General features: G+C 38.1%; 2 protein-coding genes across 7 annotated transcripts in view; one reads left to right on the forward strand and one right to left on the reverse strand.

The window, feature by feature from the left end:
- The window catches only part of MSL2 (MSL complex subunit 2), a 33,958-nt gene extending 20,441 nt beyond the window's left edge, over positions 1 to 13,517 (forward strand). For both annotated transcript variants that reach the window (XM_059889127.1, XM_003585699.6), the window contains exon 2: positions 9,614 to 13,517. In XM_059889127.1, the coding sequence (XP_059745110.1) occupies positions 9,694 to 11,205 (1,512 nt within the window). In that variant the 5' untranslated portion in view covers positions 9,614 to 9,693 and the 3' untranslated portion in view covers positions 11,206 to 13,517. The remainder of the gene's footprint in view (positions 1 to 9,613) is intronic.
- Positions 13,518 to 14,403: 886 nt separating this feature from the next.
- PPP2R3A (protein phosphatase 2 regulatory subunit B''alpha) overlaps positions 14,404 to 25,386 on the reverse strand; it is a 233,030-nt gene continuing 222,047 nt past the window's right edge. For 4 of the 5 annotated variants that reach the window (XM_024996316.2, XM_024996309.2, XM_059889121.1 and 1 more), the window contains one exon: positions 14,404 to 16,960. In XM_024996316.2, the coding sequence (XP_024852084.1) occupies positions 16,834 to 16,960 (127 nt within the window). In that variant the 3' untranslated portion in view covers positions 14,404 to 16,833. Of the gene's footprint in view, positions 16,961 to 20,766; positions 24,542 to 25,386 lie in introns of those variants that run through there. The other variant, XM_059889116.1, reaches the window with a different exon arrangement.

The raw sequence follows: 25,386 nt of genomic DNA on the forward strand, positions 1-25,386 counted from the left end.
AACTTGCACGGTGTGGAGGTTTCTCAGGATGATGCCAAGGCTGAGAACTCTCCCAGTCTTTATATGTGCCTTGGTACTGCTGTTGGAGGTTGAATCTAGGCTGAATGGATATAACTCAAAGTCAGCATAGTTATTCTCACATCACAGGAAGAATAGGGTGTTTGTATATACTGGGGTTCATTAGCATCAATTTAATGCTACTACTAGCTTTACTTTTATAGATGAATTATAATATGTTCAAAAGTGACATTGCTTATAAAAACCAGCTCATCCTAATCATAAGAGTTTAATATGTACATATTTACTTATTTTATATACTTAGTGTTATGTACATAGAACATTTAATATATATACACATAGTCTTTAATTAAGATTTCTCATGCTGTAAATGCATAGACTGATGTGTAGTCTGGGGTTTTTTTGTTGGGCTGTCTTCACAGAGGAGATAATACAATGCTTTATATTATCATGTATGTTCACTTAAAATATTTAAGATTAACTTTAAAAATAGAGCTTGGTGTATAAGAGAATCCAGGCAGGACTCTTGTAGCTCCAGTTTCTATGCAGTAAAGATTTCCTCACCTTCACGAAACTATTATTGGTCATCCATTTTCCCCTTTGTTTCACTCTTCCTGCCTCATTCACTGTTCCTTACTGCCAGTACGCATTCCTGTCTTGTATCTCATTCCCTCAAAAGGTTTTATATCTTGTGGTTGTTGATTCTGCTATGCCTAATTTCAGTAATTACTGTTTTTGATAAGTGAAAACAAAAATTGTCTGGGTGGATGCCGTGGACTTAATAGCAGATGTATGGATGGCTACCTGTTAAGTAGAAAGAATACTAAGATTGGGAATCAATAGACTAAGCTTCTGTTTCTCTTTGTAACTAGCTATGTAATTGTATGGAAGTCCATCTTGGTTAAAATGAGACTGTGGAACAAGTTGATTTCCAAGGTCATTCCCAACTCTAATGTGCTTTTTATGATTCATTGAACATTTATTAGGTGCTGGCTTATGTGCCAACACTGGCTTAAAGACACAGAGATAAATTAAGTTTCTGGCCTTGAGTAAGTGGAGAAGGCAATGGCAACCCACTCTAGTACTCTTGCCTGGAAAATCCCATGGACGGAGGAGCCTGGTAGGCTGCAGTCCACGGGGTCGCTAAGAGTCGGACACGACTGAGCAGCTTCACTTTCACTTTTCACTTTCATGCACTGGAGAGGGAAATGGCCACCCACTCCAGTGTTCTTGCCTGGGGAATCCCAGGGATGGCGGAGCGGGATCGCACAGAGTCGGACACGACTGAAGTGACTTAGCAGCAGCAGTGAATGTTGACAGTATAATGTGATAAGTGCTATAATAGGATGTGCAGACTCCTTTTTGAACAAACTGAGGGGCAGCAATTAAGGAAAGGTTCCTCTTGGAGGTCATAGTCAAGTCATTTCTTAAAGAGTAAACAGTTTACCATGCAAGGAATGAAGAAGGTCTTTATAGGAAGAGCAAATCACAGAGGAATGAGTAAGCAAGCATTGCTTGTTTTGAAATGGCCAGGAGAGGATAGAGTATGGAGTTTGTGGAGAAAGCTTAATGGTACAAAATTTTTGGGAATAAGGTGAGTAGGGGCTAGATTCTGAAAGGCCATATGTCATTCCAAAGACTTTGGGTTTTAAAGGTTGCTTGAAGGTGTTTTTAGTTGTTCCTTTGTGAAGTATTTTGTAAAGAAGAAAGATCATCAGATTTATGTTTTAGAAACATCACTTGCTAGTAGTATGGAAAATGGACTGATGGAAGCAGGTGAAGTTAAGTCAGGAAGATATGCTATAGAGAACCCTTACAGTATTCAGGATGAGAAATGATGAGGGTCCAACTAAGGCAGTATGTTGTTTGGAGTGGGTGTGGGTAGGATGGGCAGTGGGGAGAGAGGGAGAATATTTAAGTATGTAAAGCTGGTAAATTTTAAATCATGAAAAAATTGGGGCAAGTGAAAATATGGAAGCTTTCATTGAGTTTTATTTTGAAACTTTTATAGAAAATTTCATTATACAAAACAGGACTCTAATATCCCTATCCTTTCAACAGTGATATTCAAATGTAGAACTTCTGGTATACTATAGATCTTGCTGTAGAATCTTAGCATCATGAAATTTTGGAGTTAGATCTTAGATATTTAGTCACTTTATAACTTTAAGAAATGGGCTGCTGCTGCTAAGTTGCTTCAGTCGTGTCTGACTCTGTACGACCCCATAGATGGCAGCCCACCAGGCTCCCCTGTCCCTAGCTAGTCATTTTTAAAGGCAGAAATCATACACCTTTTTTTTTTTTAACTCAAAATTCATCAGATTGGGACAGCTAAAATGACTAATCATAGTGGTTGTCATGTATACACTACCCAGATCCCCACTTTAGAACTGAAGGATTTCATTTTCTTAGTTACTGGGAGTGTTACTGGAGTTGTCAGACCTCTCTGGGAATTGCTGCTGGCTGAAGAGAGACACTAACCCACACTTACATTCCCTTCCTTGGAGTATCTTGCATCCAAAGACTAGTCCATTAAAGACCTGGCTCTCTTGCCAGGACAACCTTGAAGAGCCATCTCAGCTTGAGAGCTGTGGGGTTGGTCTGAGGCCTTTGCTGTGATAGATCCCGGCCTAATTTGTTCTTCTGCCCCATCCTTCCTTGCCTGATAAACTTTCCACTCTCTAACGTCTCACCCAAGAGTTTGAATGTCTAGGAACTTGATTTCCAATACTGATGAACTTTAAAAACTTATTTTGATTTGTAACAGATTTGTCAACTTTGAAGGATTTAACATCTATCGGTTTTTCATGTTTATGAGAAATATTCAGGTAAATGTTGAGTCACATAATAATGTAATGAAAGGATGGAAAAATATTATTAATTTGTGTGTGTGTGTGTGTGTTAGTTGTTCAGTTGTGTCCAACTCTTTGTGACCCCATGGACTGTAGCCTGCCAGGCTCCTCTGTTTGTAGAATTCTCCAGGCAAGAATACTGGAGTGGGTTGCCGTTCCCTTTCCAGAGGATCTTCCCGACCCAGAGATTGAACCCGACATTGCAGGCAGATTCTTTACCATCTGAGCTACCAGAAAAAAAAATTCATTATCAGAACATGTTTTGGTGTGGAACAAAAAGGAAAGTAACTTTTATAGTATGGTACACTTTTACCAGTGGTATTCTGAAGTTGAATTAATTACCACTGGCTTTGTTCAAACTTGGTATCACTTATGAATTCAGAAGAGTTTGCCAAGACTGATCATATCCTTGCTTGCTTATACTAAGGAGTTGTGCCTATTCCTTGTACAGAGAAAGGGGCAAGCTGATTTGAGACCTAGTTGTATAGTTTGCCTATTTATTTTGGTGCTGTAGGCCTTTTCCTCAAACTTAGGCTGCTTTGTTATTCTTGATGCTGGCAGTGGTTTTTGGTAGAGGTAGGGCATGGCAACAGATCTTAGCTTTGGTATATTAATACTGCAAAAGTAGTGATTTGAATGATCTATGTTAAATCTGTTTAATAAAAGGAACATTTTATGACTACTCCAAAAGCCATAAATATTTTTACTGAGAAAATACAACTTCTGAAAAATTTTTTTAATGCCAGAATTAAAGCCCTCTTCTAGGTTTTTAAAATGTTTTCCCTTAAGTCAAACCTAAATTTGGTTTACATTTTTTTATTACATTTATTTAAATAATTAATTTTGTTAGGTGTGGTAATAACATTCTGATTACTTACGGAAATGTACTTTGTACTGATTTATACTGATACATAGAGATGAGACTTGCTGGAATTTGCCTTGAAATACTTAAAGATCAAAAGATGTAGATGAGCCAAATGTGGCATAATCTAGATAATTACTGAATCTGTGTGGTAGGTATTTGAAGGCTAATTTTACTACTGTCTGCCTTTGGAACTACTATAATAACAGTTTCACAAATTTAAAAGCATTAAAAAATTCTGGTATTGAATATCTTAGTAAATTACTTGCCAACAGTTATGTATTCTCAGAAATTCCCAGGACTATTATGGTAATCTAAAACTAAATCTTAAGTCTCAGATTACAAGTATCTTACTTGGGGATGGGAAAAGTTAAGGAGAGGGAGAGTAAAAAAGGAATTAGTTACTTTCATTACCGTGAGGAGTAAAAATGAAATTTAATCTTTATTAGGGTCAGTATAGCATCATTTAGTATTAAGGCACATTATATCAAATTCATTTAGTTACAGGACAACTTGCATTATGTAAAGGAAGGTAATTCCTATGATATATTCCTGATTAAGAATTCAAGTCAGTGCAGTGAGAAAAACCTTTTGTCATGAACTACCAATTTTTAAGGTCTGAAGATGTGTATTTTTGAGCAGGTCTTTTTGTGCATGAGTTTGAAACTGGATATAAGCTAAGCAAGTTAAACCTCTTCCCAAATACTTCCCAGTTTTTATGGTACGGTCTACCAGTAAGTGACACACTTCCTCTTGATGCAAATTGCCCCTCCATTTTACTTTCTAGGGCCAGATGTATTTTTACCATTTAAAAAGTGTTCTTTGATATTTCTTAATTTTGTAGGCAGGAGTTTCCTTAGGGACATATAGTAATTATATGGTTAACATTTGGTTCTAGGAAGCCCTTGAACTTTTTCTTCCTTCCTTGTATCATTGGAGCTGCCTTCCTCGTGAAGGGTAAAGAGAACCCTCTGGGAAGCTTTTCAGTATTAGGATACTTAACTGAGTGCATGAAACAGGTTTGCCGATAGGCATCTTCAATAGTAGATTAAAATTTCAAATATCTTAGTTGAGGAATGGTTGGGCAATCCAATAGGTAATATGTGTCTACATGGCGGAAGTTCTTAAGAACTCAGTGGTGGTAGAATTATGAATTTATAAATGATAGTTTTTGTGTTTTCTAGCCTGTTTTCAGTTCTCAGGATTAGGCATAGTCTAAAACCTCATCAAAGAACACAAATGTGTAGGGGATAAGTCCTTTAAAGGTGCTGGGTAGCTCATGATTAACATGACTGGTGAAAAGAAAATCAGTGATGGAATGAGGGCAAGAGATAATCCTTACTTTTCACTTAGCTTGTATAATCTGCAAATCATTGTTGAGTTGCTAAGTTGTGTCCGACTCTTGTGACCTCATAGACTGTAGCCTGCAGGCTTCTCTGTCCATGGGATTTTTCAGGCAGGAATACTGAAGTGGGTTGCCATTTCCTTCTCCAGGGGATCATTCCAACCCAGGGATTGAACCTGCATCTCCTGCATTAGCAGGTGGATTCTTTACCTCTGACCCACCAGGGGAGCCCTTAAAATGATACTCAAATTATGTCATTCTTCATTAGTTATATTATTCCTATAAAGTGAAACTTCTCATCTATGATTTGGTTATTTAGTGGTTTAGCTCATATATAGGTAAGTCAGAATAAACACTTGCTTCTTGTCTTTGTTGTTGCTGTTGTTTAGTCCCCTTCTCTAGAGGATCTTCCCGACTCAGGGATCGAACCTGAGTCTCCTGTATTGCAGGCGGATTCTTGTATTGCGGAGCCGCTGGGGAAGCTCTTCCTCTTGATTTACCAGTTTCCAAACTTAATGAGCAGGTTCACTAGCATCCTGAAGCTGATTTTCTCCCTTTTTAAAAAAATGAACTTCAGAGATTTGACCTTTTTTAGGTGTGCTTTTATATTCCATTGCATTTATGCATGCTCAGATTTTCTCGTCTTTGGTCACTGAAAGTCTCTTCAGGTTTGCTCCTGAGTCTTTTTAAACATTATCCTGATCGTTCATAGTTTCCTTGTGAAATTTCTAGCGTAAGATAATCAAAATTTATCTCTTAAGTTATGTCACAGATGTAGAATCCACCATTTGCCCTGATCCCTTTGAACAGGAAATTGTTTTTTAGCATTATTAACTGAGTTCATTGCTGCTGTGGTTGGTTCCTGTTTCCATGCCTTTTCATGGAAAAGTGTATAGTGCTAGGAAATATGTATGTCTGAGACAAAAACTTAAGTTCATATTGATAAATCCAATTGAAATTCAGGACTACCAAATTTTTAATTTTAACTTTCATATCTTACAACATTTTCCTTCTTCTTACTAAAAAAATCAGGATTTTCAAGAATGTCAGCATTTACTTTACCTCACAATTAGACACCATCACTTTATGGTAACTATCAACACTACCAGCAACAAATATAATTTCTGAAAACAAAACAAGAATATAAGGACTAGAGTCAATTTTCTGTTTTAAAGTTTAATATTTGAAATCGTTAACTGAAATGGTTATACCATCAATTTGATAAATTACAGTTACTTGTTTTGCTTTTGACTTGTAGGCGTTTCCTTTAAATTTATATAATTATGTAAAATATTTACATGATTTGCAAGTTAAAAGTTACAAAACAGTTTAAACCCAGAATGCTGCTGCTGCTGCTGCTAAGTCGCTTCAGTCGTGTCCAACGCTGTGCGACCCCATAGACGGCAGCCCACCAGGCTCCCCCGTGGACTAGTGCTATCCTAGGTCATTTCTCTTTGTTCAGTCTCCCCATCTCAAGAGGGTAACATATTTTATTTTTTAGCTTTACGCTTTATCCTTTTAAGTGTGTACACATCTCTCTCTCTTCATATTTTCTGTACTCTTCCTTAGATTAAGTCAAGGGTACCTTAAAGGATTCCTGCATTGGATGGAAAGCAGGTTGGACTTGGTAACTACAGAGGCCTTGCCTTAAGGTGTTTTTATTTATTTTTTTAAGTGTTGTTGCAGCCATCACCACGAAATGATGTTAGAACATTTTAATCACCTCAAAAGTTCTATTGAGCCTATTTAAAATTAACCCCAGCTCCTGCCCCTAGACCTGGGCAACCACTATTTCTGCTTTTCTGTCATTTCTAGACATTTTATATAATTGTTGTGCTTAGTCGCTCAGTCATGTCTGACTCTTTGCAACCCTTTGGACTGTAGCCCGCCAGGCTCCTCTGTCTGTGGGGTTTTCCAGGCAAGAATACTGGAGTGGGTTACCATTTCCTTCTCCAGGGGAATCTTCCTGACCCAGGGATCGAAGCAGCATCTCTTGTGTCTCCTGCATTGCAGGCAGATTCTTTACCCTCTGAGCCATCAGGGAAGCCCTTTGGGTCATCAGGGAAGCCATTATATAAATGGGATAACACAACAATGTATGCTTTTGTATCTGCCTTCTTTCACTTAACATAATGTTTCTGAAGTTCATCATGATGTGGCATGTACCAATAGTTGTCATAAATGCTAAGCATTATTCTTTTGTATGAATATATCACAGTTTGTTTATTCTCTAGTTGATGGACATTTGGATTGTTTTTGTCTATTACGAATAATGGGCTTTCCTGATAGCTCAGTTGGTTTTGTGCCTGTGATGCAGGAGACCCCAGTTTGATTCCTGGGTCGGGAAGATCCCCTGGAGAAGGGATAGGTTACCCACTCCAGTATTCTTGGGCTTTCCTTGTGACTTAGCTGGTAAAGAATCTGCCTGCAGTGCGGGAGACCTGGGTTCAATCCTATTCACAAACATCTCTTTATTTGGATGTATGTCATTTGTTTTTGAGTAGGCTCCTAGGAGTAGAATTGCTGCTTTGTATGGTAAGTGTGTGTTTAACTTTTAAAGAAACTACCAGACTGTTTCCCAGTGTGATTTATCATTTTATATTCTTACCAGTGATACAGAAGGATTCTGTTTTCTCTACATTTTGGTCAACTCTTGATATTATCTGTCATTTTGAGTTTATCCATACTAGTAGGTGTATAGCAGTGTGTCATAGTTTTAATAATATATTTGGCATATTTTTATATGCTTATTAAATATTCATGTTTTATTTAGTGAGATGTTTATTCAAATTTTGTTTGATTTTTAAATTGAATTGTCTTTTTATTGATTTATATGAAGTTTTTTAAGCTCTTTATCAGATGTATGGTTTGCAAATATTTTTTTCTCATCATTTTGTGGATTATCTTCTTGTTTTCTTAATGGTGACTTCTGAAGCACAAGTATTTTTATTTTTTGAATATGTAGTCAACTGTTCACAGTTGACAGTTTTTTTCTTTTTGTGCATTTGATGACACGTCTGACACTGCCCAACCCAAAGTCACAGTTTTTTTCCCTCCATTTTCTTCTGCTTCTGACTTTCAGCATAGATTTATGTCTGTGATCTACTTTTAAGTTAGTATTTGTGTCCTGAATGAATCCTCTTCCATCTTAGCAGCTTCCTGTTCTCACAGGGTAAACACCGATGGAGCTGGGTGGTTGGGGAGCCCTAGAGCAGAACCCCACAGATCCCCACTGTTCTCACCTGAGATTCAGCAGGTTTCACACATAAATGCTTCTCAGATGGTTTTATGTCTTTGGTTGTGAAAATGACTCTCTGTCAAAAATTTTCAGGTTTATAGTTGCTTTTAAGGGAGAGGGTTTGCTGATTTCACCATCTATAACCAGAAGTACCTTTTGTCTCAATCTTAAATTATGTAATGTTTATGAGAAAACAAATGCTGCTTTGAGTTCATTATTATTTGTCCTGAATTGGAAAGCAGTGAACAGTTGTTTCTTTGGGGACTAAGGGTAGAGATAGGGACTGGATCTAGTTGTTTCCCCCTTTCTGATTCATTTTGTATAGGTCATTTATAATTTAGGAGTTCGATCAAGTTGAGTAATCACTTTCACTCCCCCTCCCCACTTTCACTTTTATATTATATTGCTGTACTTGGATACTTGACCATGGTCATTTTCTATTCTGACAAAATTTTGAGCCCAATATTAAATTCTTTTACTTAATTTTTTTTAAGCTACATTTAAATATAGTTCTTTTTGTTGTTACTGTATTTTGATCTTCTGTAAAAGGATTTAGTAGTATTTCCTTTTTTTAAATAAATGAATATAGTTCTTTTTCATCATAACTATATTTTGGTCATCTCTTTTCTAGTTTATGATTAGTATATACAGTAACATGGCTTGCAGTTATACTTTTTTCGTGAAGATGCTTTTGTACTGATGATTAATGAATAACCTCAAACAATTTCTGATGAGGCAAGGACTAACCTTTTTTGGGGGGCTTTGTTTATCTACCCACAAGGCCTCAAAAGATTTCCAGGAAATAGTTGGCCTGTCATTACCTAACTGAATCTGTCAAATGAAACAAAACATTCAGTTTAAGGAAGAGAAATGAGTAAGAATAAGAATAGGAATTAACTCTTGCTCTTATCTTTTTCCCAGTGTCTAGACAATTGTTGCAGTAGGTTGAGGTCCCAAGGGTTATAAGCCTGGTTGGTACTTTCAGTGACTGATCTCCACCTCTTTATAGCCTTTGGAGAAGAGAGTAAGAAAGTGAGCCAGAATATACCATTTTGGGGGAGAAACAGACAGAGGAAGATTGTTTGAGAAAAAGAAATGGGGAATATAGCATGGAAATGAAGTGAGCTATTGAATATTTTTCTGTTTCCTGTAAGATACGTTTTTTTGTATCCTGTTTTGTTGTCTGGTGAGTTTAATCCATCTTAATTTTAATAGATTACTTATAATCTCAACTTCAGTATATAAAATTATAAATTTATTTTACTAAAATCTTTGCTTTCCTCCTTTTTCCCTCTTAGGACATTTGCTACAAGATCCTATTGCACCCACCAACTCAACCTGCCAACACTATGTCTGCAAAAGTTGTAAAGGCAAGAAAATGATGATGAAACCTTCATGTAGCTGGTGCAAAGACTATGAGCAGTTTGAGGAAAACAAGCAGTTAAGCATCCTAGTGAACTGCTACAAAAAACTATGTGAATATATAACACAGACTGCATTGGCACGGGATATAATAGAAGCAGTCGACTGTTCTTCTGATATTTTGGCTTTGCTTAATGATGGATCCTTGTTTGGTGAGGAGACGGAAAAACCCTCAGATTCATCCTTTACTTTGTGTTTGACACATTCCCCCTTACCTTCAACCTCAGAACCCACAACTGATCCTCAAGCTAGTTTATCTCCAATATCTGAAAGCACCCTCAGCATTGCTATTGGCAGTTCTGTTATCAATGGTTTGCCTACTTACAATGGGCTTTCAATAGATAGATTTGGTATAAATATTCCTTCACCTGAACATTCAAATACGATTGATGTATGTAACACTGTTGACATAAAAACTGAAGATCTGTCTGACAGTTTGCCACCTGTCTGTGACACGGTAGCCTCTGACTTATGTTCCACAGGCATTGATATTTGCAGTTTCAGTGAAGATATAAAACCTGGTGACTCTCTGTTATTGAGTGTTGAGGAAGTACTCCGCAGCTTAGAAACTGTTTCAAACACAGAAGTTTGTTGCCCTAATTTGCAGCCCAACTTGGAAGCCACTGTATCCAATGGACCGTTTCTGCAGCTTTCTTCCCAGTCTCTTAGCCATAATGTTTTTATGTCCACCAGTCCTGCACTTCATGGGTTATCGTGTACAGCAGCAACTCCGAAGGTAGCAAAACTGAATAGAAAACGATCCAGGTCAGAAAGCGACAGTGAGAAAGTTCAACCACTTCCAATTTCTACCATTATCCGAGGCCCAACATTGGGGGCATCTGCTCCTGTGACAGTGAAACGGGAGAGCAAAATTTCTCTTCAGCCTATAGCAACTGTTCCCAATGGAGGCACAACACCCAAAATCAGCAAAACTGTGCTTTTATCTACTAAAAGCATGAAAAAGAGTCATGAACATGGATCCAAGAAATCTCACTCTAAAACCAAGCCAGGTATTCTTAAAAAAGACAAAACAGTAAAGGAAAAGATTCCCAGTCATCATTTTATGCCAGGAAGTCCTACCAAGACTGTGTATAAAAAGCCCCAGGAAAAGAAAGGATGTAAATGTGGGCGTGCTACTCAAAATCCAAGTGTTCTTACATGCCGCGGCCAACGCTGCCCTTGCTACTCTAACCGCAAAGCCTGCTTAGATTGTATATGTCGTGGCTGCCAAAACTCCTATATGGCCAATGGGGAGAAGAAGCTGGAGGCATTTGCTGTGCCAGAAAAGGCTTTGGAGCAGACCAGGCTCACTTTGGGCATTAATGTGACTAGCATTGCTGTGCGCAATGCTAGTACCAGCACCAGTGTAATTAATGTCACAGGGTCCCCAGTAACGACGTTTTTAGCTGCCAGTACACATGATGATAAAAGTTTGGATGAAGCTATAGACATGAGATTCGACTGTTAAATCAGTGGGTCTTTAAACCTACCTCTGGTAGGAAAATAGCTACAGTTTTACGGCAGCTATGGTTTTGTTGGTTTAACTTGCCGGAGCTCCTGCATATAGATCACTTGTATCAAGTGTTTTCATTGCTAAGTTATATGTGTTAGTGTCGGGGAAATAGTTTGCAGATAATGGAGGAGTAACCCTACAACTATATGTCCTTAGTTCTTACAGAACCTCATAGTTTGAGAACAAATGCTGATGCAACTGATTTATACAAAATGAACTTTGGCAAGGAAAATAACATTAACCTCATTGTTTATGGTCATGCTTTGTGCATAATCAAAGTTTATGATTAAATGTAAGGAAGTGGTATCTAGTCAGTCCATAAGGATTGTGCTCATATTTTGTGGAAAAGTAGCCATTAGTTTGTTCAGGAGACTCAGTGCTACCTTCAGATGCCATTGATGTTTCTCCTGTTGAAAAGCTGATGTGTCCAGCTCAACCTTTGTACTGACATAATACCATTTCTGATCATGAAAATTGGCTACTGGTGTATGTAGCAGTTTTTAAATCAGCAGTATTATGAAAGAAAATTTGCCCCTCATTAGAATGTTGAAAAAAATCTGTCTTTTAAAAGTGAACAAACTGAAATTCTGTCAGACTGTGGATGTTTAAGCTGTTCATGCCACAAAACTCTTCTGAGTTGAATCCCATTTTTAGTTAAGTCTGACTCATTTCTAGGGGAAAAACTCTAAATCTTTCCTTCACTTTGAGCAATGTTCTGATTAGATAAATGAAGTGGAGAAGAGTAGTTTTATTCTGAAGGTAATTGAATTTAGACTATACTATGTGACAGAATTTTAAAAAATTATACAAATGTTTTATTTAGAAATTGGGATTTACTTAAAATAATTTTGGAATAATGCTCCAAAACTTACTCAGATTTATGCACTATACCTATTGCCACTGGCCACTTCAAAGTGATTTTTTGTTTCCTCTAATAGTTTGCCGCAGACTTTAGTTTGGAGATGCTTTTTCCTTTTTTTTTTTTTTTTTTTTAATAGGGTGCTATTTGTTGTGGAGACTTCTTTATAGAGGCCTAATAAAAATGCCTTTTTATGAAGCCTGTGCATTTAGGTAGGTTTGAAGCTAGTTGGATTTTCTTTAGAATACTCTTTTGCATGTAAAGCACAAACTATGTTTCAGTTTAAATCCTTGTCTTCCCTGTAATTTTTATGGGGGAGGTAAGTGAGTCACAAACATTCTTTTGAAGGGAAATCTAGTCAGTTGCTTGAAATAGCACACACAGCCCAAATAAAACAAGGACTGACTAGGTTGTAAAGCAATGACCTTATGATTTAAAAGAAGAGTTGCTGCTTTGACAGTGCTTATTTAAAGAAAAATACTGCTGGAAAATTTTCAGTTTCTACTACGTTCACCATCTTTTCTGAGATCTGACATATGCTGAAGTTATGTTTTGATTTGGCACACAGCATGTTCAATGATGGTTACTCACTTAGTACAAGACATGGAGAAGAACCCTTTGGACACAGAGCAGATGACACCTCCTTCTGTTTTGTAGTGTATCCTGGTGTCATTTTCTGTGAATGTGGTCAGGTAGAGTTGTTTTTGTTGTTGTTGGGCTTTTTTTTTTTTTTTTTTGTCTCTTTTGGTGGGGTGGGGGTGGGCTAAAGCCATAGGAAGAAAAATGTGATGTATGTGTCCAGTATGTACTATTTTGTTTTTGTTTTGCAAGAAGAGTTGAACTATTTTTGATAACAAGAGTAAATGGTGGAAAATGCTTCTTAGTTGTCTTGTCTTTATTTGCTTTCCAAGTTTTGGAATTTTATTTAATTCCTCTGAGTGTTAGCAGTGTCTTATGAAACATGTATTTGCCTAAAGTTTGTAACAGTTTTACGTTGGATGCAGATGCCCTGCTATATAAACTTGTAAATCTGTTCTTTATTCACTAATGATCACTGCAAAAATGACTAGAAATAACGAGATTGTACACATGGATGATTAGAATATATTTTGCAAATCTCCCAAAGTTTCCTAATATTATGATCTTAAAATTCCTTGAGTACTTTATTGCTTCCCAAGTTTGATAATCTTAGTTTCGTGTTTTTTGATGCATGGGAGGTTGGCAATATAGACAAAGTGAAAATCATTAGTATGTGAGGGCCTTGATTGTTATGTAATATTGCCAATGATGAATTCAGGTTGTTTTTAGCACAAGTTTCTCTTTTTTATGCTGGTATTCTCACTGCCACACTTTTGGAAACCTGTATTACACCTTAAATCTATCAATAAATGTTAGTTTTCTAATTCTATGTTGTAGAATACTGAGGAGTTTGGGATAGCATGCTTTGAATGGCCTGTATTATATACGTTTGGGGAAGAGTAATTAATTACTGTGCCTTGATTTTTATGTTGTTTTTCTTTATATGGTGAATTATTTTTAGGAATGCTGACCAATGGCTAACAATGGATAATTGAGAAATTATTACTGAAGTAATTGGATTTACTTCAACAGGATTTAAAAGCACCAAAACAATAACAGCATTTAATATGACTCATCTTCATTTGTTTTTTTTGATTCCTTGTAATTACCATAAGTGATCCAATGATCTTTCACCTTAGGTAATAGACGTTTTACAGCTGACAGTTGTAGAACTAATCGTTTTGATTAGTTTCCATAGGTCTACACCTCTAAACATAGAGGCAGTACAGTTCTAGGATACAGAATTTCTTCACTGTGTTCTTAGTTTTCTTAAAACAACTTGATGGTGACTAAAGCAAAGTAAAAGTTTCATAACAGATGAAAAATAAAATTTTCCATGTATTATAGGCAAAAAATATAAAATGTTTTAGAAAATACTAAGTTCACAGTTTAGAATTGGAATCTAAAGTGTGGATGGTATTTTTCCTCCCTCTTTGTTAAAAAAAATTTAGGTATCCAAATAACAATTACATATTCTTTAAACAATATATAAGGCTAAATTCTCCTTTGATCTTGTGAACTTCTCATTCCCAAACCCAAATTCCCATCCCCAGAGGAAATGACTTCTTAATATGAGGTGTTATCTTTCCATATCTTTCTTTATAAAGTTTTCCCAGAGGTTCAAAGAGTTACTTTCTTTGAAACTCAAGCTTGTTTATAATGCTACTCTTTTCAAACATAAAAATGAGTTGCAAGTGTCATTAAAACCAAAAGTGTGTATTTGACAACTTTATTTAGTTTTGCAAAAAGGGAAAAACAAAAGTTAAATCATGCAGGCTTCTCCACCCAAACACACCATAACATTTCCAAAGTTGAGCAAATGACTTCTCTCATTTGATCAGTCTAGAGTTTTAGAAACACTTTGAACAGTACACAATGACATAGATAAGATGCAGGGAAAATACACATAATTTCATTAGTTTGATTACCTTGGCAGTTAATGTTAAGCTCTGAAACTTATATCATTGACTAGCTTTAAGGTCATACCTTCAATTTAACTTTTATCAAGGAATCTTGGATATTGTAACAACTTGAAATTTCCAGTTGGGCAATAATGATTATATTCTGCATGATCTTTACCAGAAAGTCAAATATACCCTATTTTAGTTCCTCAGAATTCACATTTCTTATATTTAATACTAAGAGGGGAATACAGTGAAATACATTCTTGTTTCTGAAAATGTGTTACTTTGGATGACCTAAATTAAAAGCGCTTAAGTGGAATGATACTGGTAGCTATACTTTTATAATAATTGCAGGCTTTTGAAACCAAATATTGACCAAAATGAAAGCAAGATGACTTCAGTAAGGAGAAACAAGGTAAAGTACAGCCATGTAGTTTAAAAAAAAAACAAATGTGTGTTGAAAAACTGAATTTTTGCTGAGTCTTAGAAATAGTTTAGACCATTACGGCTAAAACCTATAAACCATATCTAACTTCTAATTACCATTTGAGTATTTTTTATCTGAAAAAAATTTGTTTCCTTGTAAAGGCTGGATGGGGTAGATGGCAAATTTTATGTACTACAAAAATACCTTTAATCCTAATTTCCAATGTGTTTAGATTACTGCATGTAGTATTTCCTAAAAATTTAGTCACTTTTAAGGTTTTATTTCTTTGTGAGCTATTAGAAACTAAGTTTTTTCTATAATAGTTAAATTGAACGTCAGTTCTGATCATGAAGGTAAAACAACAGGAAACTGGGAGGATACTGACAAAAGGATTGCTAAATCTATTAATAACTGTACGAGTTGATGGTACATTTCCTAGATTCTCCTTTTCTCCACTTTTTGCCAATGTTTGATTATTTCAAAAGTTTGGCCTTCACACCAGCAAGGGAACCAATGTGGGGTGGAAAGGGAGCTATTCTGACATTTAGGACTTGTGGTTAAAAAATCCAGGGAAAAACTTCAATGACTTTATACAGAGGTGGATATTAAGTTTCTGGGAGGTTTCTTTTATACTAGCAGAAATTTCCATCCTTTTTAATAGTTTATTTTCAATTTGTCTTCAATATTGTGAGATTTGACTAGCCTTGTGGTTTGCTGAAAAGTACAGTATTCTGTAATAACCACGTCTGCTCTCTAGTAAGCATGAAGTTGCTTTCTTTTATGGGTAGCATCTCTGTTTTCTCCCATTTTTGTGATAAATACTGAAGTGGATGCAGTATTTTGAATACGTTATTTTTCAACACGAAAGAATAATGTTGAGATAGAGGCCTTTACTGTTAGCCTAGTCTAATATTCAGTGATGAATATGTCTAGTAAGAATTTTCATATATAATTATTTAAGCCTTCAAGTAGGCTTTCTGATATGAAGTACAGATGGGACACTAATTTTTAGATTAATAAATCACTCAATAATTTGCTACAAATGTTAAGAGTTAAAAGGAAACTTTTTTCCCTCCCAATTAGGAGTCATATTCTGCACTTGTCCTCAGTTAAATTTTTCTTCAGGTTTTATATAAGATCCACAGTCAGGATGGGGGGAGGGTTTAGAGCTTGCTAGCAAGGTTGGAAGGCCCAGTGGTTACAATACCTGAGGATGTAAAGTGACTAGCAGTTTGGCAGGTCATTGTGAAATTACATTAAGTTCAAGATCTTTGAACTCCAGTACACATACAATTAAAAGAAGTCTCTGAGATGTTTTGGCAGTGCTTTTATTACCAGGGCTAATTCAGTTCTGGAGGCCCTGACTGCTTTTTCAAGTTCCAGAATTTCTTGACTCAAGTTTTCTGCAAGTGAAGGTTTCTTCTGGGCTCCATAGGAGCCCTGATGGGCCTCAGCGATACTGGACAACAGAGGCAACTTCTGCTTTTGTGCAGAGAGCCGTGCTTGGCACTGTCCCCAAGAGATCCTTGGTACATTCAGGGTGAAGAGTGCTGATTCACAGATGTTGGAAGGTGATGTATATATCATTTGCTTTTGAGGAAAAGCTCTGTAGGAGGTTTGAGGCAAACTGGAGGAGTCTCCCAAATTGGGTATGTGTATCCAGAGCTATTGCTCAAAAACGTTAAAAAGTTCCTAGTGCAGATACACACTTGCAGAAATCAAAGCTTTTAAAATGCAATATGCAAACTAGAGCATCTCTTCACAAAAACATTTTTTTTGAAATACGTATCTCCCTTTCATGTAGCCACTGGCAACTATTCTTCATCCACTGACTGAAGCTTTCCACATTTCTCTGAAAGGCTTGAGGTCACTATTTTATTGCCCTTGTTTCCAATTTCAGAGGGAGAGGGAGGCTCTTCTGTTTCATAATCTTCAAAGGAGCTGAAAGAACAAAAATGAGTTACTGATTTTTTAAAAGTTTTAATGTTTGGGTAGAAGTCAATATAGCAAACTAGACTAAAGATCAGCTAGTGAAAGTACCTGGAGTTGCTAAATGGCAGCTATAAACTGAAACACCCTGGAAGAAACCGTGCCCTGGAACAGAAAACACGTTCTCCCTGTTCACTCAAGCTCATGTTAGAATACGTTGAAATGTGCTGAATCAGGCTTTCCCTAGAGGCTTTGATGGGAATGAAAGCATTATGGATTGAGGGTATGAGGTCTGGAAAGTATGAGCTTTTACATGAATGCTTTCACTGAAGTGGCTTTGATGCAGAGTGGGGAACTTTCTCAACTCTAATTGCTTTATAGCTTCCATGGCTTCTAAGAAATCTGTGTACACAGAGCTGATTAAAGCTTACTCCTGGATTTCGTTTCATTCTTTACAGAATTCCACAGCATTTTCCCTCTGCTCACCCCTCTTTAGAGTTCTATATCCTCCAGACTAACCCTCCTGGCTACTCCAGGCATGGATGACAAAATATTTTATCTCCTGGGAATGATGGCTGTTTCACCTGTGCAGAAATTTCTGGATATATAACTGTTTTGTCAAAAAGGTACCAATACTGGCTGATGACAAAAAAAAAAAAAAATACTAGGTTAGGACTACCCAGTAGGTGGCACTTACTCTTTGAGGGTAGAGAATGTTACATTTTTGTTAAAAGCATATCTGATGTTTGGAAAACTGCTCTGAGTACCCGTTGATGATCCTGTCAGAAATCATTTACAACTGTCATTTTGCAAAAGCTGTCCATACTTAATTTCTGTTTGCACTCTGCCATCTCCTAGAGGCTGCACTATAACTGGTATATGAATAAGGAGGCAATAAGAGTAATTTTGCTTTAATGGAACTGAAGCAGGGTTGATGGAAGATCCTCTATTTCTGGGGGGAAACACTCAAAGAAAAGTTAATTCTACAGATGCAGCTACTTATTTCCCATCAGACTGGAAGACATTTTCTTCCTCTTTGTGATCTAATTTGCTGTTTGTGAGTGCTCTCTCAGTGCGGATCTATGAATGAATTAGAGTTAAGTCTGAGCTGAGACTATTCAATATTCAATAAATATTTGAGCTTCTGTTGCTAAGCATGAGCCAAATGCTAGGTATACAATGGTGAAAGAGACTGACCAGCCCCTTCCTCACAGAGCTTACAGCCTAATGGAGACCATCTGGAATAGTGGTTAAGTAGTTTAGCTTTAGAGTATGGACTTTTGGTCACTTAATGCTACTTTGGCCATGTAACTTAACCCCTCTGCCATCAGCTTCCTCATTCCTACCCCATTATATATGGGCTTTCCTGATAGCTCAGTTTGTAAAGAATCTGCCTGCAATGCAGGAGACCCCAGTTCGATTCCTGTATTGGGGAGATCCGCTGGAGAAAGGATAAACTACCCACTCCAGTATTCTTGGGCTTCCCTTGTGGCTTAGTTGGTAAAGAATCAGCCTGCAATGTGGGAGACCTGGGTTTGATCCCTGGATTGGGAAGATCCCCTGGAGAAAGGCCAGTATTCTGGCCTGGAGAATTTCATGGATTTGCTAGTCCATGGGGTTGCAAGGAGTCGGACATGGCTGAGTGACTTTCACTTCACTTCACCCCATTATAAGGGTTGAAGAGAGATGAGGTGAGAGAGAAAATACCACATTCTGATGGTGGAGAAGTACCTGGGCTTACTGAAGCAGAATGGTGGCACCTAATCCTGTAGTAGGGGACAGGGTTTTGTGTAATTTTTTTTTAACAAAAGAGTGTGTTTTTCCACTGTAGCCTCATGTAGAAATGGAATTTTTAACAACAGATTTGATTCAAGCTAGTACCTAAACGTATTCCAATGCGTTGTGGGTTGGATGTAGTGGAATGTCACCTGCATTTCTTTTGTACTTTCAAGGTACCAAGAACAGTAATATACATAAAGGCTTTGGAGGAATCTTGGGTCAGGGGAGCTCATTCAGAACCTCTTGTCAGTGTGCTGATGAATCTTACCCTAACTCAGTAGTTCTCAGCTGGGGTTGATTCCCCCTACCTTGGGGGTCATTTGGCAATGTCTGGAGACAAATTTGTCATTAACTGGGCAGGTCCCATTGGCATCTAGTGGATAGAGACCAGGGATGTTGCTAAACATCCTACAACAGAATTACCCAGCTTAAAATATCAGTGCTGTTGAGAAATCCTGCTCTAACTTGCCCTTGTAGTGTCAGTGCATCCCAGGGTTCTGGATTAAGCTCTTCTCACTTTGTACTTCCGTGAGCAATCAGTCTTACAGCTTTATCTACACTTGTGGGTTCTAGACGTACATGTCCAGCCTCAGCCTCTTTCTAAGCCGAAGACTGCCATGTATCCACCTGTCTAGTATGTGGCTCTTCCCATGTGGCAGCGTATACGAACCTGGACTCATCGTACCTACAACCCTGGTTTTCCCTGTTGTAGCAAATAGTACCATGATCTACCCACTCAAAGCCATAAATCTCATTACTTCAAGCTCCTCTTCCCTCCCCTCTTCAAATCCAGTGACTCTCCTAATACTTCCAATAATACCACATGCATACAGTCTTGGCTCGTCCTCTGCATTGCCACTAATTGAGTAAAGGATGTTACACGTTCTTGCTTGGATTACTGCAATAGTTTTCTAACAATTGGTCTTCCTGTTTTTGCTCCTATCACATACCCTTGGCTCTTGCCATACCAGACTGTTTACAGTGTCAGAATAGGTCTTGGGACCTAATGCCACAGTAGATGTTTTTCAGGGGCCTGCAGTGCTCTTCCTCCTTGGTTAACTTGTGCTCATATTTTAATCTGAGATATCATTTAAAAGGTTCTTGATTTCCAGTGCCTGAGCTTCCACCATCTCTTATTTAGATGTCTGTAATAGCTTCCTTATTTGTCTCCTTGCCTCTGTTCTTGCACCTCTCCAACCTAGAAGAGTACTACCTTGCTGGACTTTTTATCAGTAGCTCCCCCAGGCCCTGCATGATCTGACCCTTGCTAATCTTTCCAGCTATGATTCCCTCTTATTATATTCCAGCTATACTGGCTTTTTAAAATCTCCTCAGCACCATTTCCTGCCTCAGAGCCATTGCACACATTTACTCCTCTGCCTAGAATATTTCTCCTCCCTGCTTTTTGCATAACTTTGCTTCTCAATTTTTAGGTTCTCATCACTGTAGAAAATTCTTCCCTCAGCTCCCTAAGTTGCAAGCCTGTCTCTATTACTGGTTTACCCTGTTTATTTTTCATAATTATATAATTAAATGTGTCATGCCCACTCAAATGTGAAATGTCCATTTTGTAACGCACTAATTTCCTTGGGTTATAGTATAGTGACTGACACTAGCTGCTTAAAATGTGCTGCTGAATGAAAAATAATGTCTTAGTGCTCTTTCAAAATAATGAGGAATGCTGGAGTCAGTAAAATGGTGAGGGTACAGAAGTCATCTTGAAGTCACCAAAGTCTTTCTTTATCTTGCTCTCCAGGAATTCCTGAGGGAGAAAGAATGTTTACTGATTGTCTTCTAAATGACCACTTCCAGGCTTGCTTGCAGGTCACTGGAATGCCTCTGGGCTCAAATGAAATTATTTTATGATGTATTCCCTGTTCATTTAATTGGCCACTTTAAACTGAGTATAGGGGTCAGAGGATTAAAGAACTCATAGGGTTCACAAACAGTTCTCAAAGAAACCTTAGGTATCAAATTGAGCACAGATTCTTTAATTGAGTAGTAACAGTATTGTTAGCATAAGGGAAAATAATGGTTCATGTATTTTTTTTTAAACTTTATTTTGTATTGGGGTGTAGCTGATTATTGATGCTTTTGAATTGTGTTGGAGAAGACTTTTGAGTCCCTTGGACTGCAAGGAGATCAGATCAGTCCTAAAGGAAATCAGTCCTGAATATCCATTGGAAGAACTGATGCTGAAACTGAAACTCCAATAATTTAGCCACCTGATGCGAAGAACTGACTCATTTGAAAAGCCCTGATGCTGGGAAAGATGGAAGGTGGGAGGAGAAGGGGATGACAGAGGATAAGATGGTTGGATGGCATCACTGACTCGATGGACATGAGTTTGAGTAAGCTCCAGGAGTTGGTGATGGACAGGGAAGCCTGGCATGCTGCAGCCCATGGGGTCACAAAGAGTCGCACACAACAGAGCAACTGAACTGATAGCCGATTACCAATGTTGTGACAGTTTCAGGTGAACACAGAAGGAACTCAGCTATACATATATGTGTATCTATTCTCTCCCCAAACCCCCTCATCCATGATGCCACATAACATTGAGCAGAGTTCTGTGTACAATAGGTCTTTGTTGGTTATACATTTTAAACATTGTGGTGTTTACAGGTTCATGTATCTTTGCTAGCAATATGGTAGCTTTTAGAAACCTGTGTCCCTAAGTTTCCCCTTTTAGAAACTGTGTCCCTAAGTTTCCCATTTCAGATGAGCAATTTCTGGGCAAATGTATTAAGGCTAGTTCTGCAGATTCCTGGGATGGAAGTATAATAGCTAGAATGAACAGAAATAATGACTGGCACATGTGTGGTCTGACAAAGGATTTGTAGGCAGTTTTAGGATGTCTGCGAGTTATGGTTTGATTCCAGTTTGGGGATTCTGACTTTACAGGGGCAAAGGGATAGAATATTCAATTCAGGGCTTGTCAGGAAATCTAAGATACATGGTAGCTATAAGCACAGAATAAAATGTTAACTAGTCCTCTTAGTTTGAAGTCTATATTGCTGTAGAAATAGGAGTAGATGAATTTTACCCTTATACTTTTAAGAACAGATATCCTAAGATATCCCTGGTGGCTCAGACAGTAAAGTGTCTGCCTGCAGTGTGGGAGACCCGGGTTTGATCCCTGGGTTGGGAAGATCCCCTGGAGAAGGAAATGGCAACCCACTCCAGTATTCTTGCCTGGAGAATCCCATGGATGGAGGAGCCGGATAGATTATAGTCCACGGGGTCGCAAAGAGTTGGACACGACTGAGCGACTTCACTCACTCATCCTAAGCCATTTACATAAAATGAATTATCGGAAATACTTTAGAAGTTGGATATTTGGTTCAAAGAATTTCCTTATTGACCCATTCAATCACTTCAAATTTGGTAAAGTTTCCTAATACGTACCATTTACTTTTCTATCTTAGAAAGTTGATCCTATTTATTTTTTGATGGCTAAGGATCTCTTGCAGTTCCAGGTCATGAGCCATCAGTAATTCTTATTTTGGCTGTAGATATAAAAATTTTGGATTAAATATATTCTAATTTTGAACTTGAAGGAAGGGACAGAGTTTATTTTTATTACCAGCCATAATGCCTGGCATAAATTACCAGTGCATATCTACTGAAATAAAATTTATTTAATTTTAAACTTCTCTGGTCTTCTGACTAACCTACAGTGTCGTACTTTCCAGTACTAATTGAACTAAATGTACATCTCATAAATAGTAATTCAATATATGTTTATATTTAACATAAAGGAGAAATTCACCTTTAAAAACATCCAGTGGGAAATAATTCTAAATTATCTAAATGTCCGAAGGTAGGGAATATGGATGTGTTATTGCTTGAGAGAGTACTCTGAAGCATTAAAAGTCATGTTTTTGAACACACTAGTAACATTAAGCATCAAAAAGAAATACACCAAAGTATACATAATGGTTATCTCTGGATGACTGAACTGAGGATGATTTTAATCTTTTTATATTTTTCAATTTTTCTTCAGCAAAGCCTGTCTTTCTCTACTAATCAGATAAAGACTCAGAAAATTGTGTTTAATCTAGGTTAATCAAATGTAAAGCTGTTGGTGAAATACCAGAATATCCTGTAAGAATGTATTTTTAGGATAATGTGAAAGACTCTTAACTAAAAATCTGAAGTAATCAAGTTTTTGTCAGATAGGTAGAGAAGTTTGTTTCTAATTATTACAGGTCCCAGTTTCTCAAGATAGCAACATGGAGGACCCTTTAGCCTACTTTTCACAATTCTTGTGGCGTTTTAAACTTTATTGCAAAAACCATAAGAAAGTTAATTATAAATTAATTGGGTGTCATATAACTTGTTATCTTCATGTATGTGACATGTTTAGTTGGCCAGAGGTATGTAACTGTTACCTGTTTCTGGCTTCCCCTATGACCTTGGCTGAATTTATACAAATGCTGTTGTATGCTCTTATCACACTGTGTGCTAGATGGGGTAATTCACAGTGTTTGCAAATTCATACCTAAGGAGACCCTTGGCCCTCCATCACCAAACTAAAATATGGAGTCATACTGCATTTCTCATTGTTTCATTACTAGGTTGCTTACTGAAGGTATTACCCAAGCAACAGCCTTGAGTCAGGGGGTACAGGCACTTGGCCCAGAGGTGGCCTGTTATGTGAAATGGTAAAGTAGAGAATTTCAAGTTGTTTCTGGAAGGTCAAGTTGTCTAGGCTTCTGCAGTTATCCTTGTAGTGAAGGTGGCTGCCAGATTAGTGCTACCTTCTGTGCCACTCAGTAAACATTTGCTGAGGCTCTCCTACTTCCCAAAGAGTTTGCCCAGTGCTGGGGCTACAGGATGAATGAAACAGGTGCTCTGCCTTAAAGGAGCCTGTGTTCCAGTGGAAACACAAGCAGGTCCACTTCCCCCAGCATTTATATGCTAGATACTGTTAGATACTGTTCAGTTCAGTTCAGTTCAGTTCATTCGCTCAGTTGTGTCCGACTCTTTGCGACCCCATGAATCGCAGCACGCCAGGCCTCCCTGTCCATCACCAACTCCCGGAGTTCACCCAAACTCATGTCCATCGAGTCAGTGATCCCATCTAGCCATTTCATCCTCTGTCGTCCCCTTCTCCTCCTGCCCCCAATCCCTCCCAGCATCAGTCTTTTCCAATGAGTCAACTCTTGGCATGAGGTGGCCAAAGTACTGGAGTTTCAGCTTCAAGCATCATTCCCTCCAAAGAAATCCCAGGGCTGATCTCCTTCAGAATGGACTGGTTGGATCTCCTTGCAGTCCAAGGGACTCTCAAGAGTCTTCTCCAACACCACAGTTCAAAAGCATCAATTCTTTGGTGCTCAGCCTTCTTCACAGTCCAACTCTCACATCCATACATGACCACAGGAAAAACCATAGCCTTGACTAGACGGACCTTTGTTGGCAAAGTAATGTCTCTGCTTTTCAATATGCTATCTAGGTTGGTCATAACTTTCCTTCCAAGGAGTAAGCGTCTTTTAATTTCATGGCTGCAGTCACCATCTGCAGTAATTTTGGAGCCCAAAAAAATAAAGTCTGACACAGTTTCCACTGTTTCCCCATCTATTTGCCATGAAGTGATGGGACCGGATGCCATGATCTTGGTTTTCTGAATGTTGAGCTTTAAGCCAACTTTTTCACTCTCCACTTTCACTTTCATCAAGAGGCTTTTTAGTTCCTCTTCACTTTCTGCCATAAGGGTGTTGTCATCTGCACGTCTGAGGTTATTGATATTTCTCCTGGCAATCTTGATTCCAGCTTGTGTTTCTTCCAGTCCAGCGTTTCTCATGATGTACTCTGCATAGAAGTTAAATAAGCAGGGTGATAATATACAGCTTTGATGTACTCCTTTTCCTATTTGGAACCACTCTGTTGTTCCATGTCCAGTTCTAACTGTTGCTTCCTGACCTGTATGCAGGTCAGGTGGTCTGGTATTCCCATCTCTTTCAGAATTTTCCACAGTTTATTGTGAAATCTCTAATTCTCATGCAGCAAATGTTTACTGTGTGTCAACTGTGCCATGTTCTGGGAATGAAGGGGAAAGAGGCAGCCAGTGGAACACTCATGTACTGCTGCTGCTGCTAAGTCGCTTTAGTCGTGTCCGACTCTATGCGACTCCATAGTCGGCAGCCCACTAGGCTCCTCCATCCCTGGGATTGTCCAGGCGAGAACACTGGAGTGGGTTGCCACTTCCTTCTCCATGCTAATGTACTACCTGACTAAATTCTAGTTCAGAGAGGTTAGGTAATGTGGCCACGATCACAGAGGTAATAATAATTGTTATCGTTTAGTCGCTCAGTCGTGTTGGACTCTTTTGAACCTCATGGACTGTAGCCTGCCAGGCTCCTATATCCATGGGATTTTCCAGGCAAGAATACTGGAGTGGTTGCCATTTCCTTCTCCAGGGGATCTTCCCCACCCAGGGATGGAACCCATGTCTCCTGCACTGCAGACATTCTTTACTGTGGAGCCACTGGTGAAACCATGGTACTAATAAGAGCCATTGTTTATTGATTACACGTTTCCCCAGTGGTTAAGAATCTGCCTGCAATGCTGGAGACTTTCAGGAGATGTCGATTTGATCCTTGGGAGTAGAAGATCCCTTGGAGAAGAAAATGGTGATCGACTCCATATTCTTACCT

Source organism: Bos taurus, chromosome 1 (assembly GCF_002263795.3).
Source record: "Bos taurus isolate L1 Dominette 01449 registration number 42190680 breed Hereford chromosome 1, ARS-UCD2.0, whole genome shotgun sequence".
Classification (NCBI taxonomy): domain Eukaryota; kingdom Metazoa; phylum Chordata; class Mammalia; order Artiodactyla; family Bovidae; genus Bos; species Bos taurus.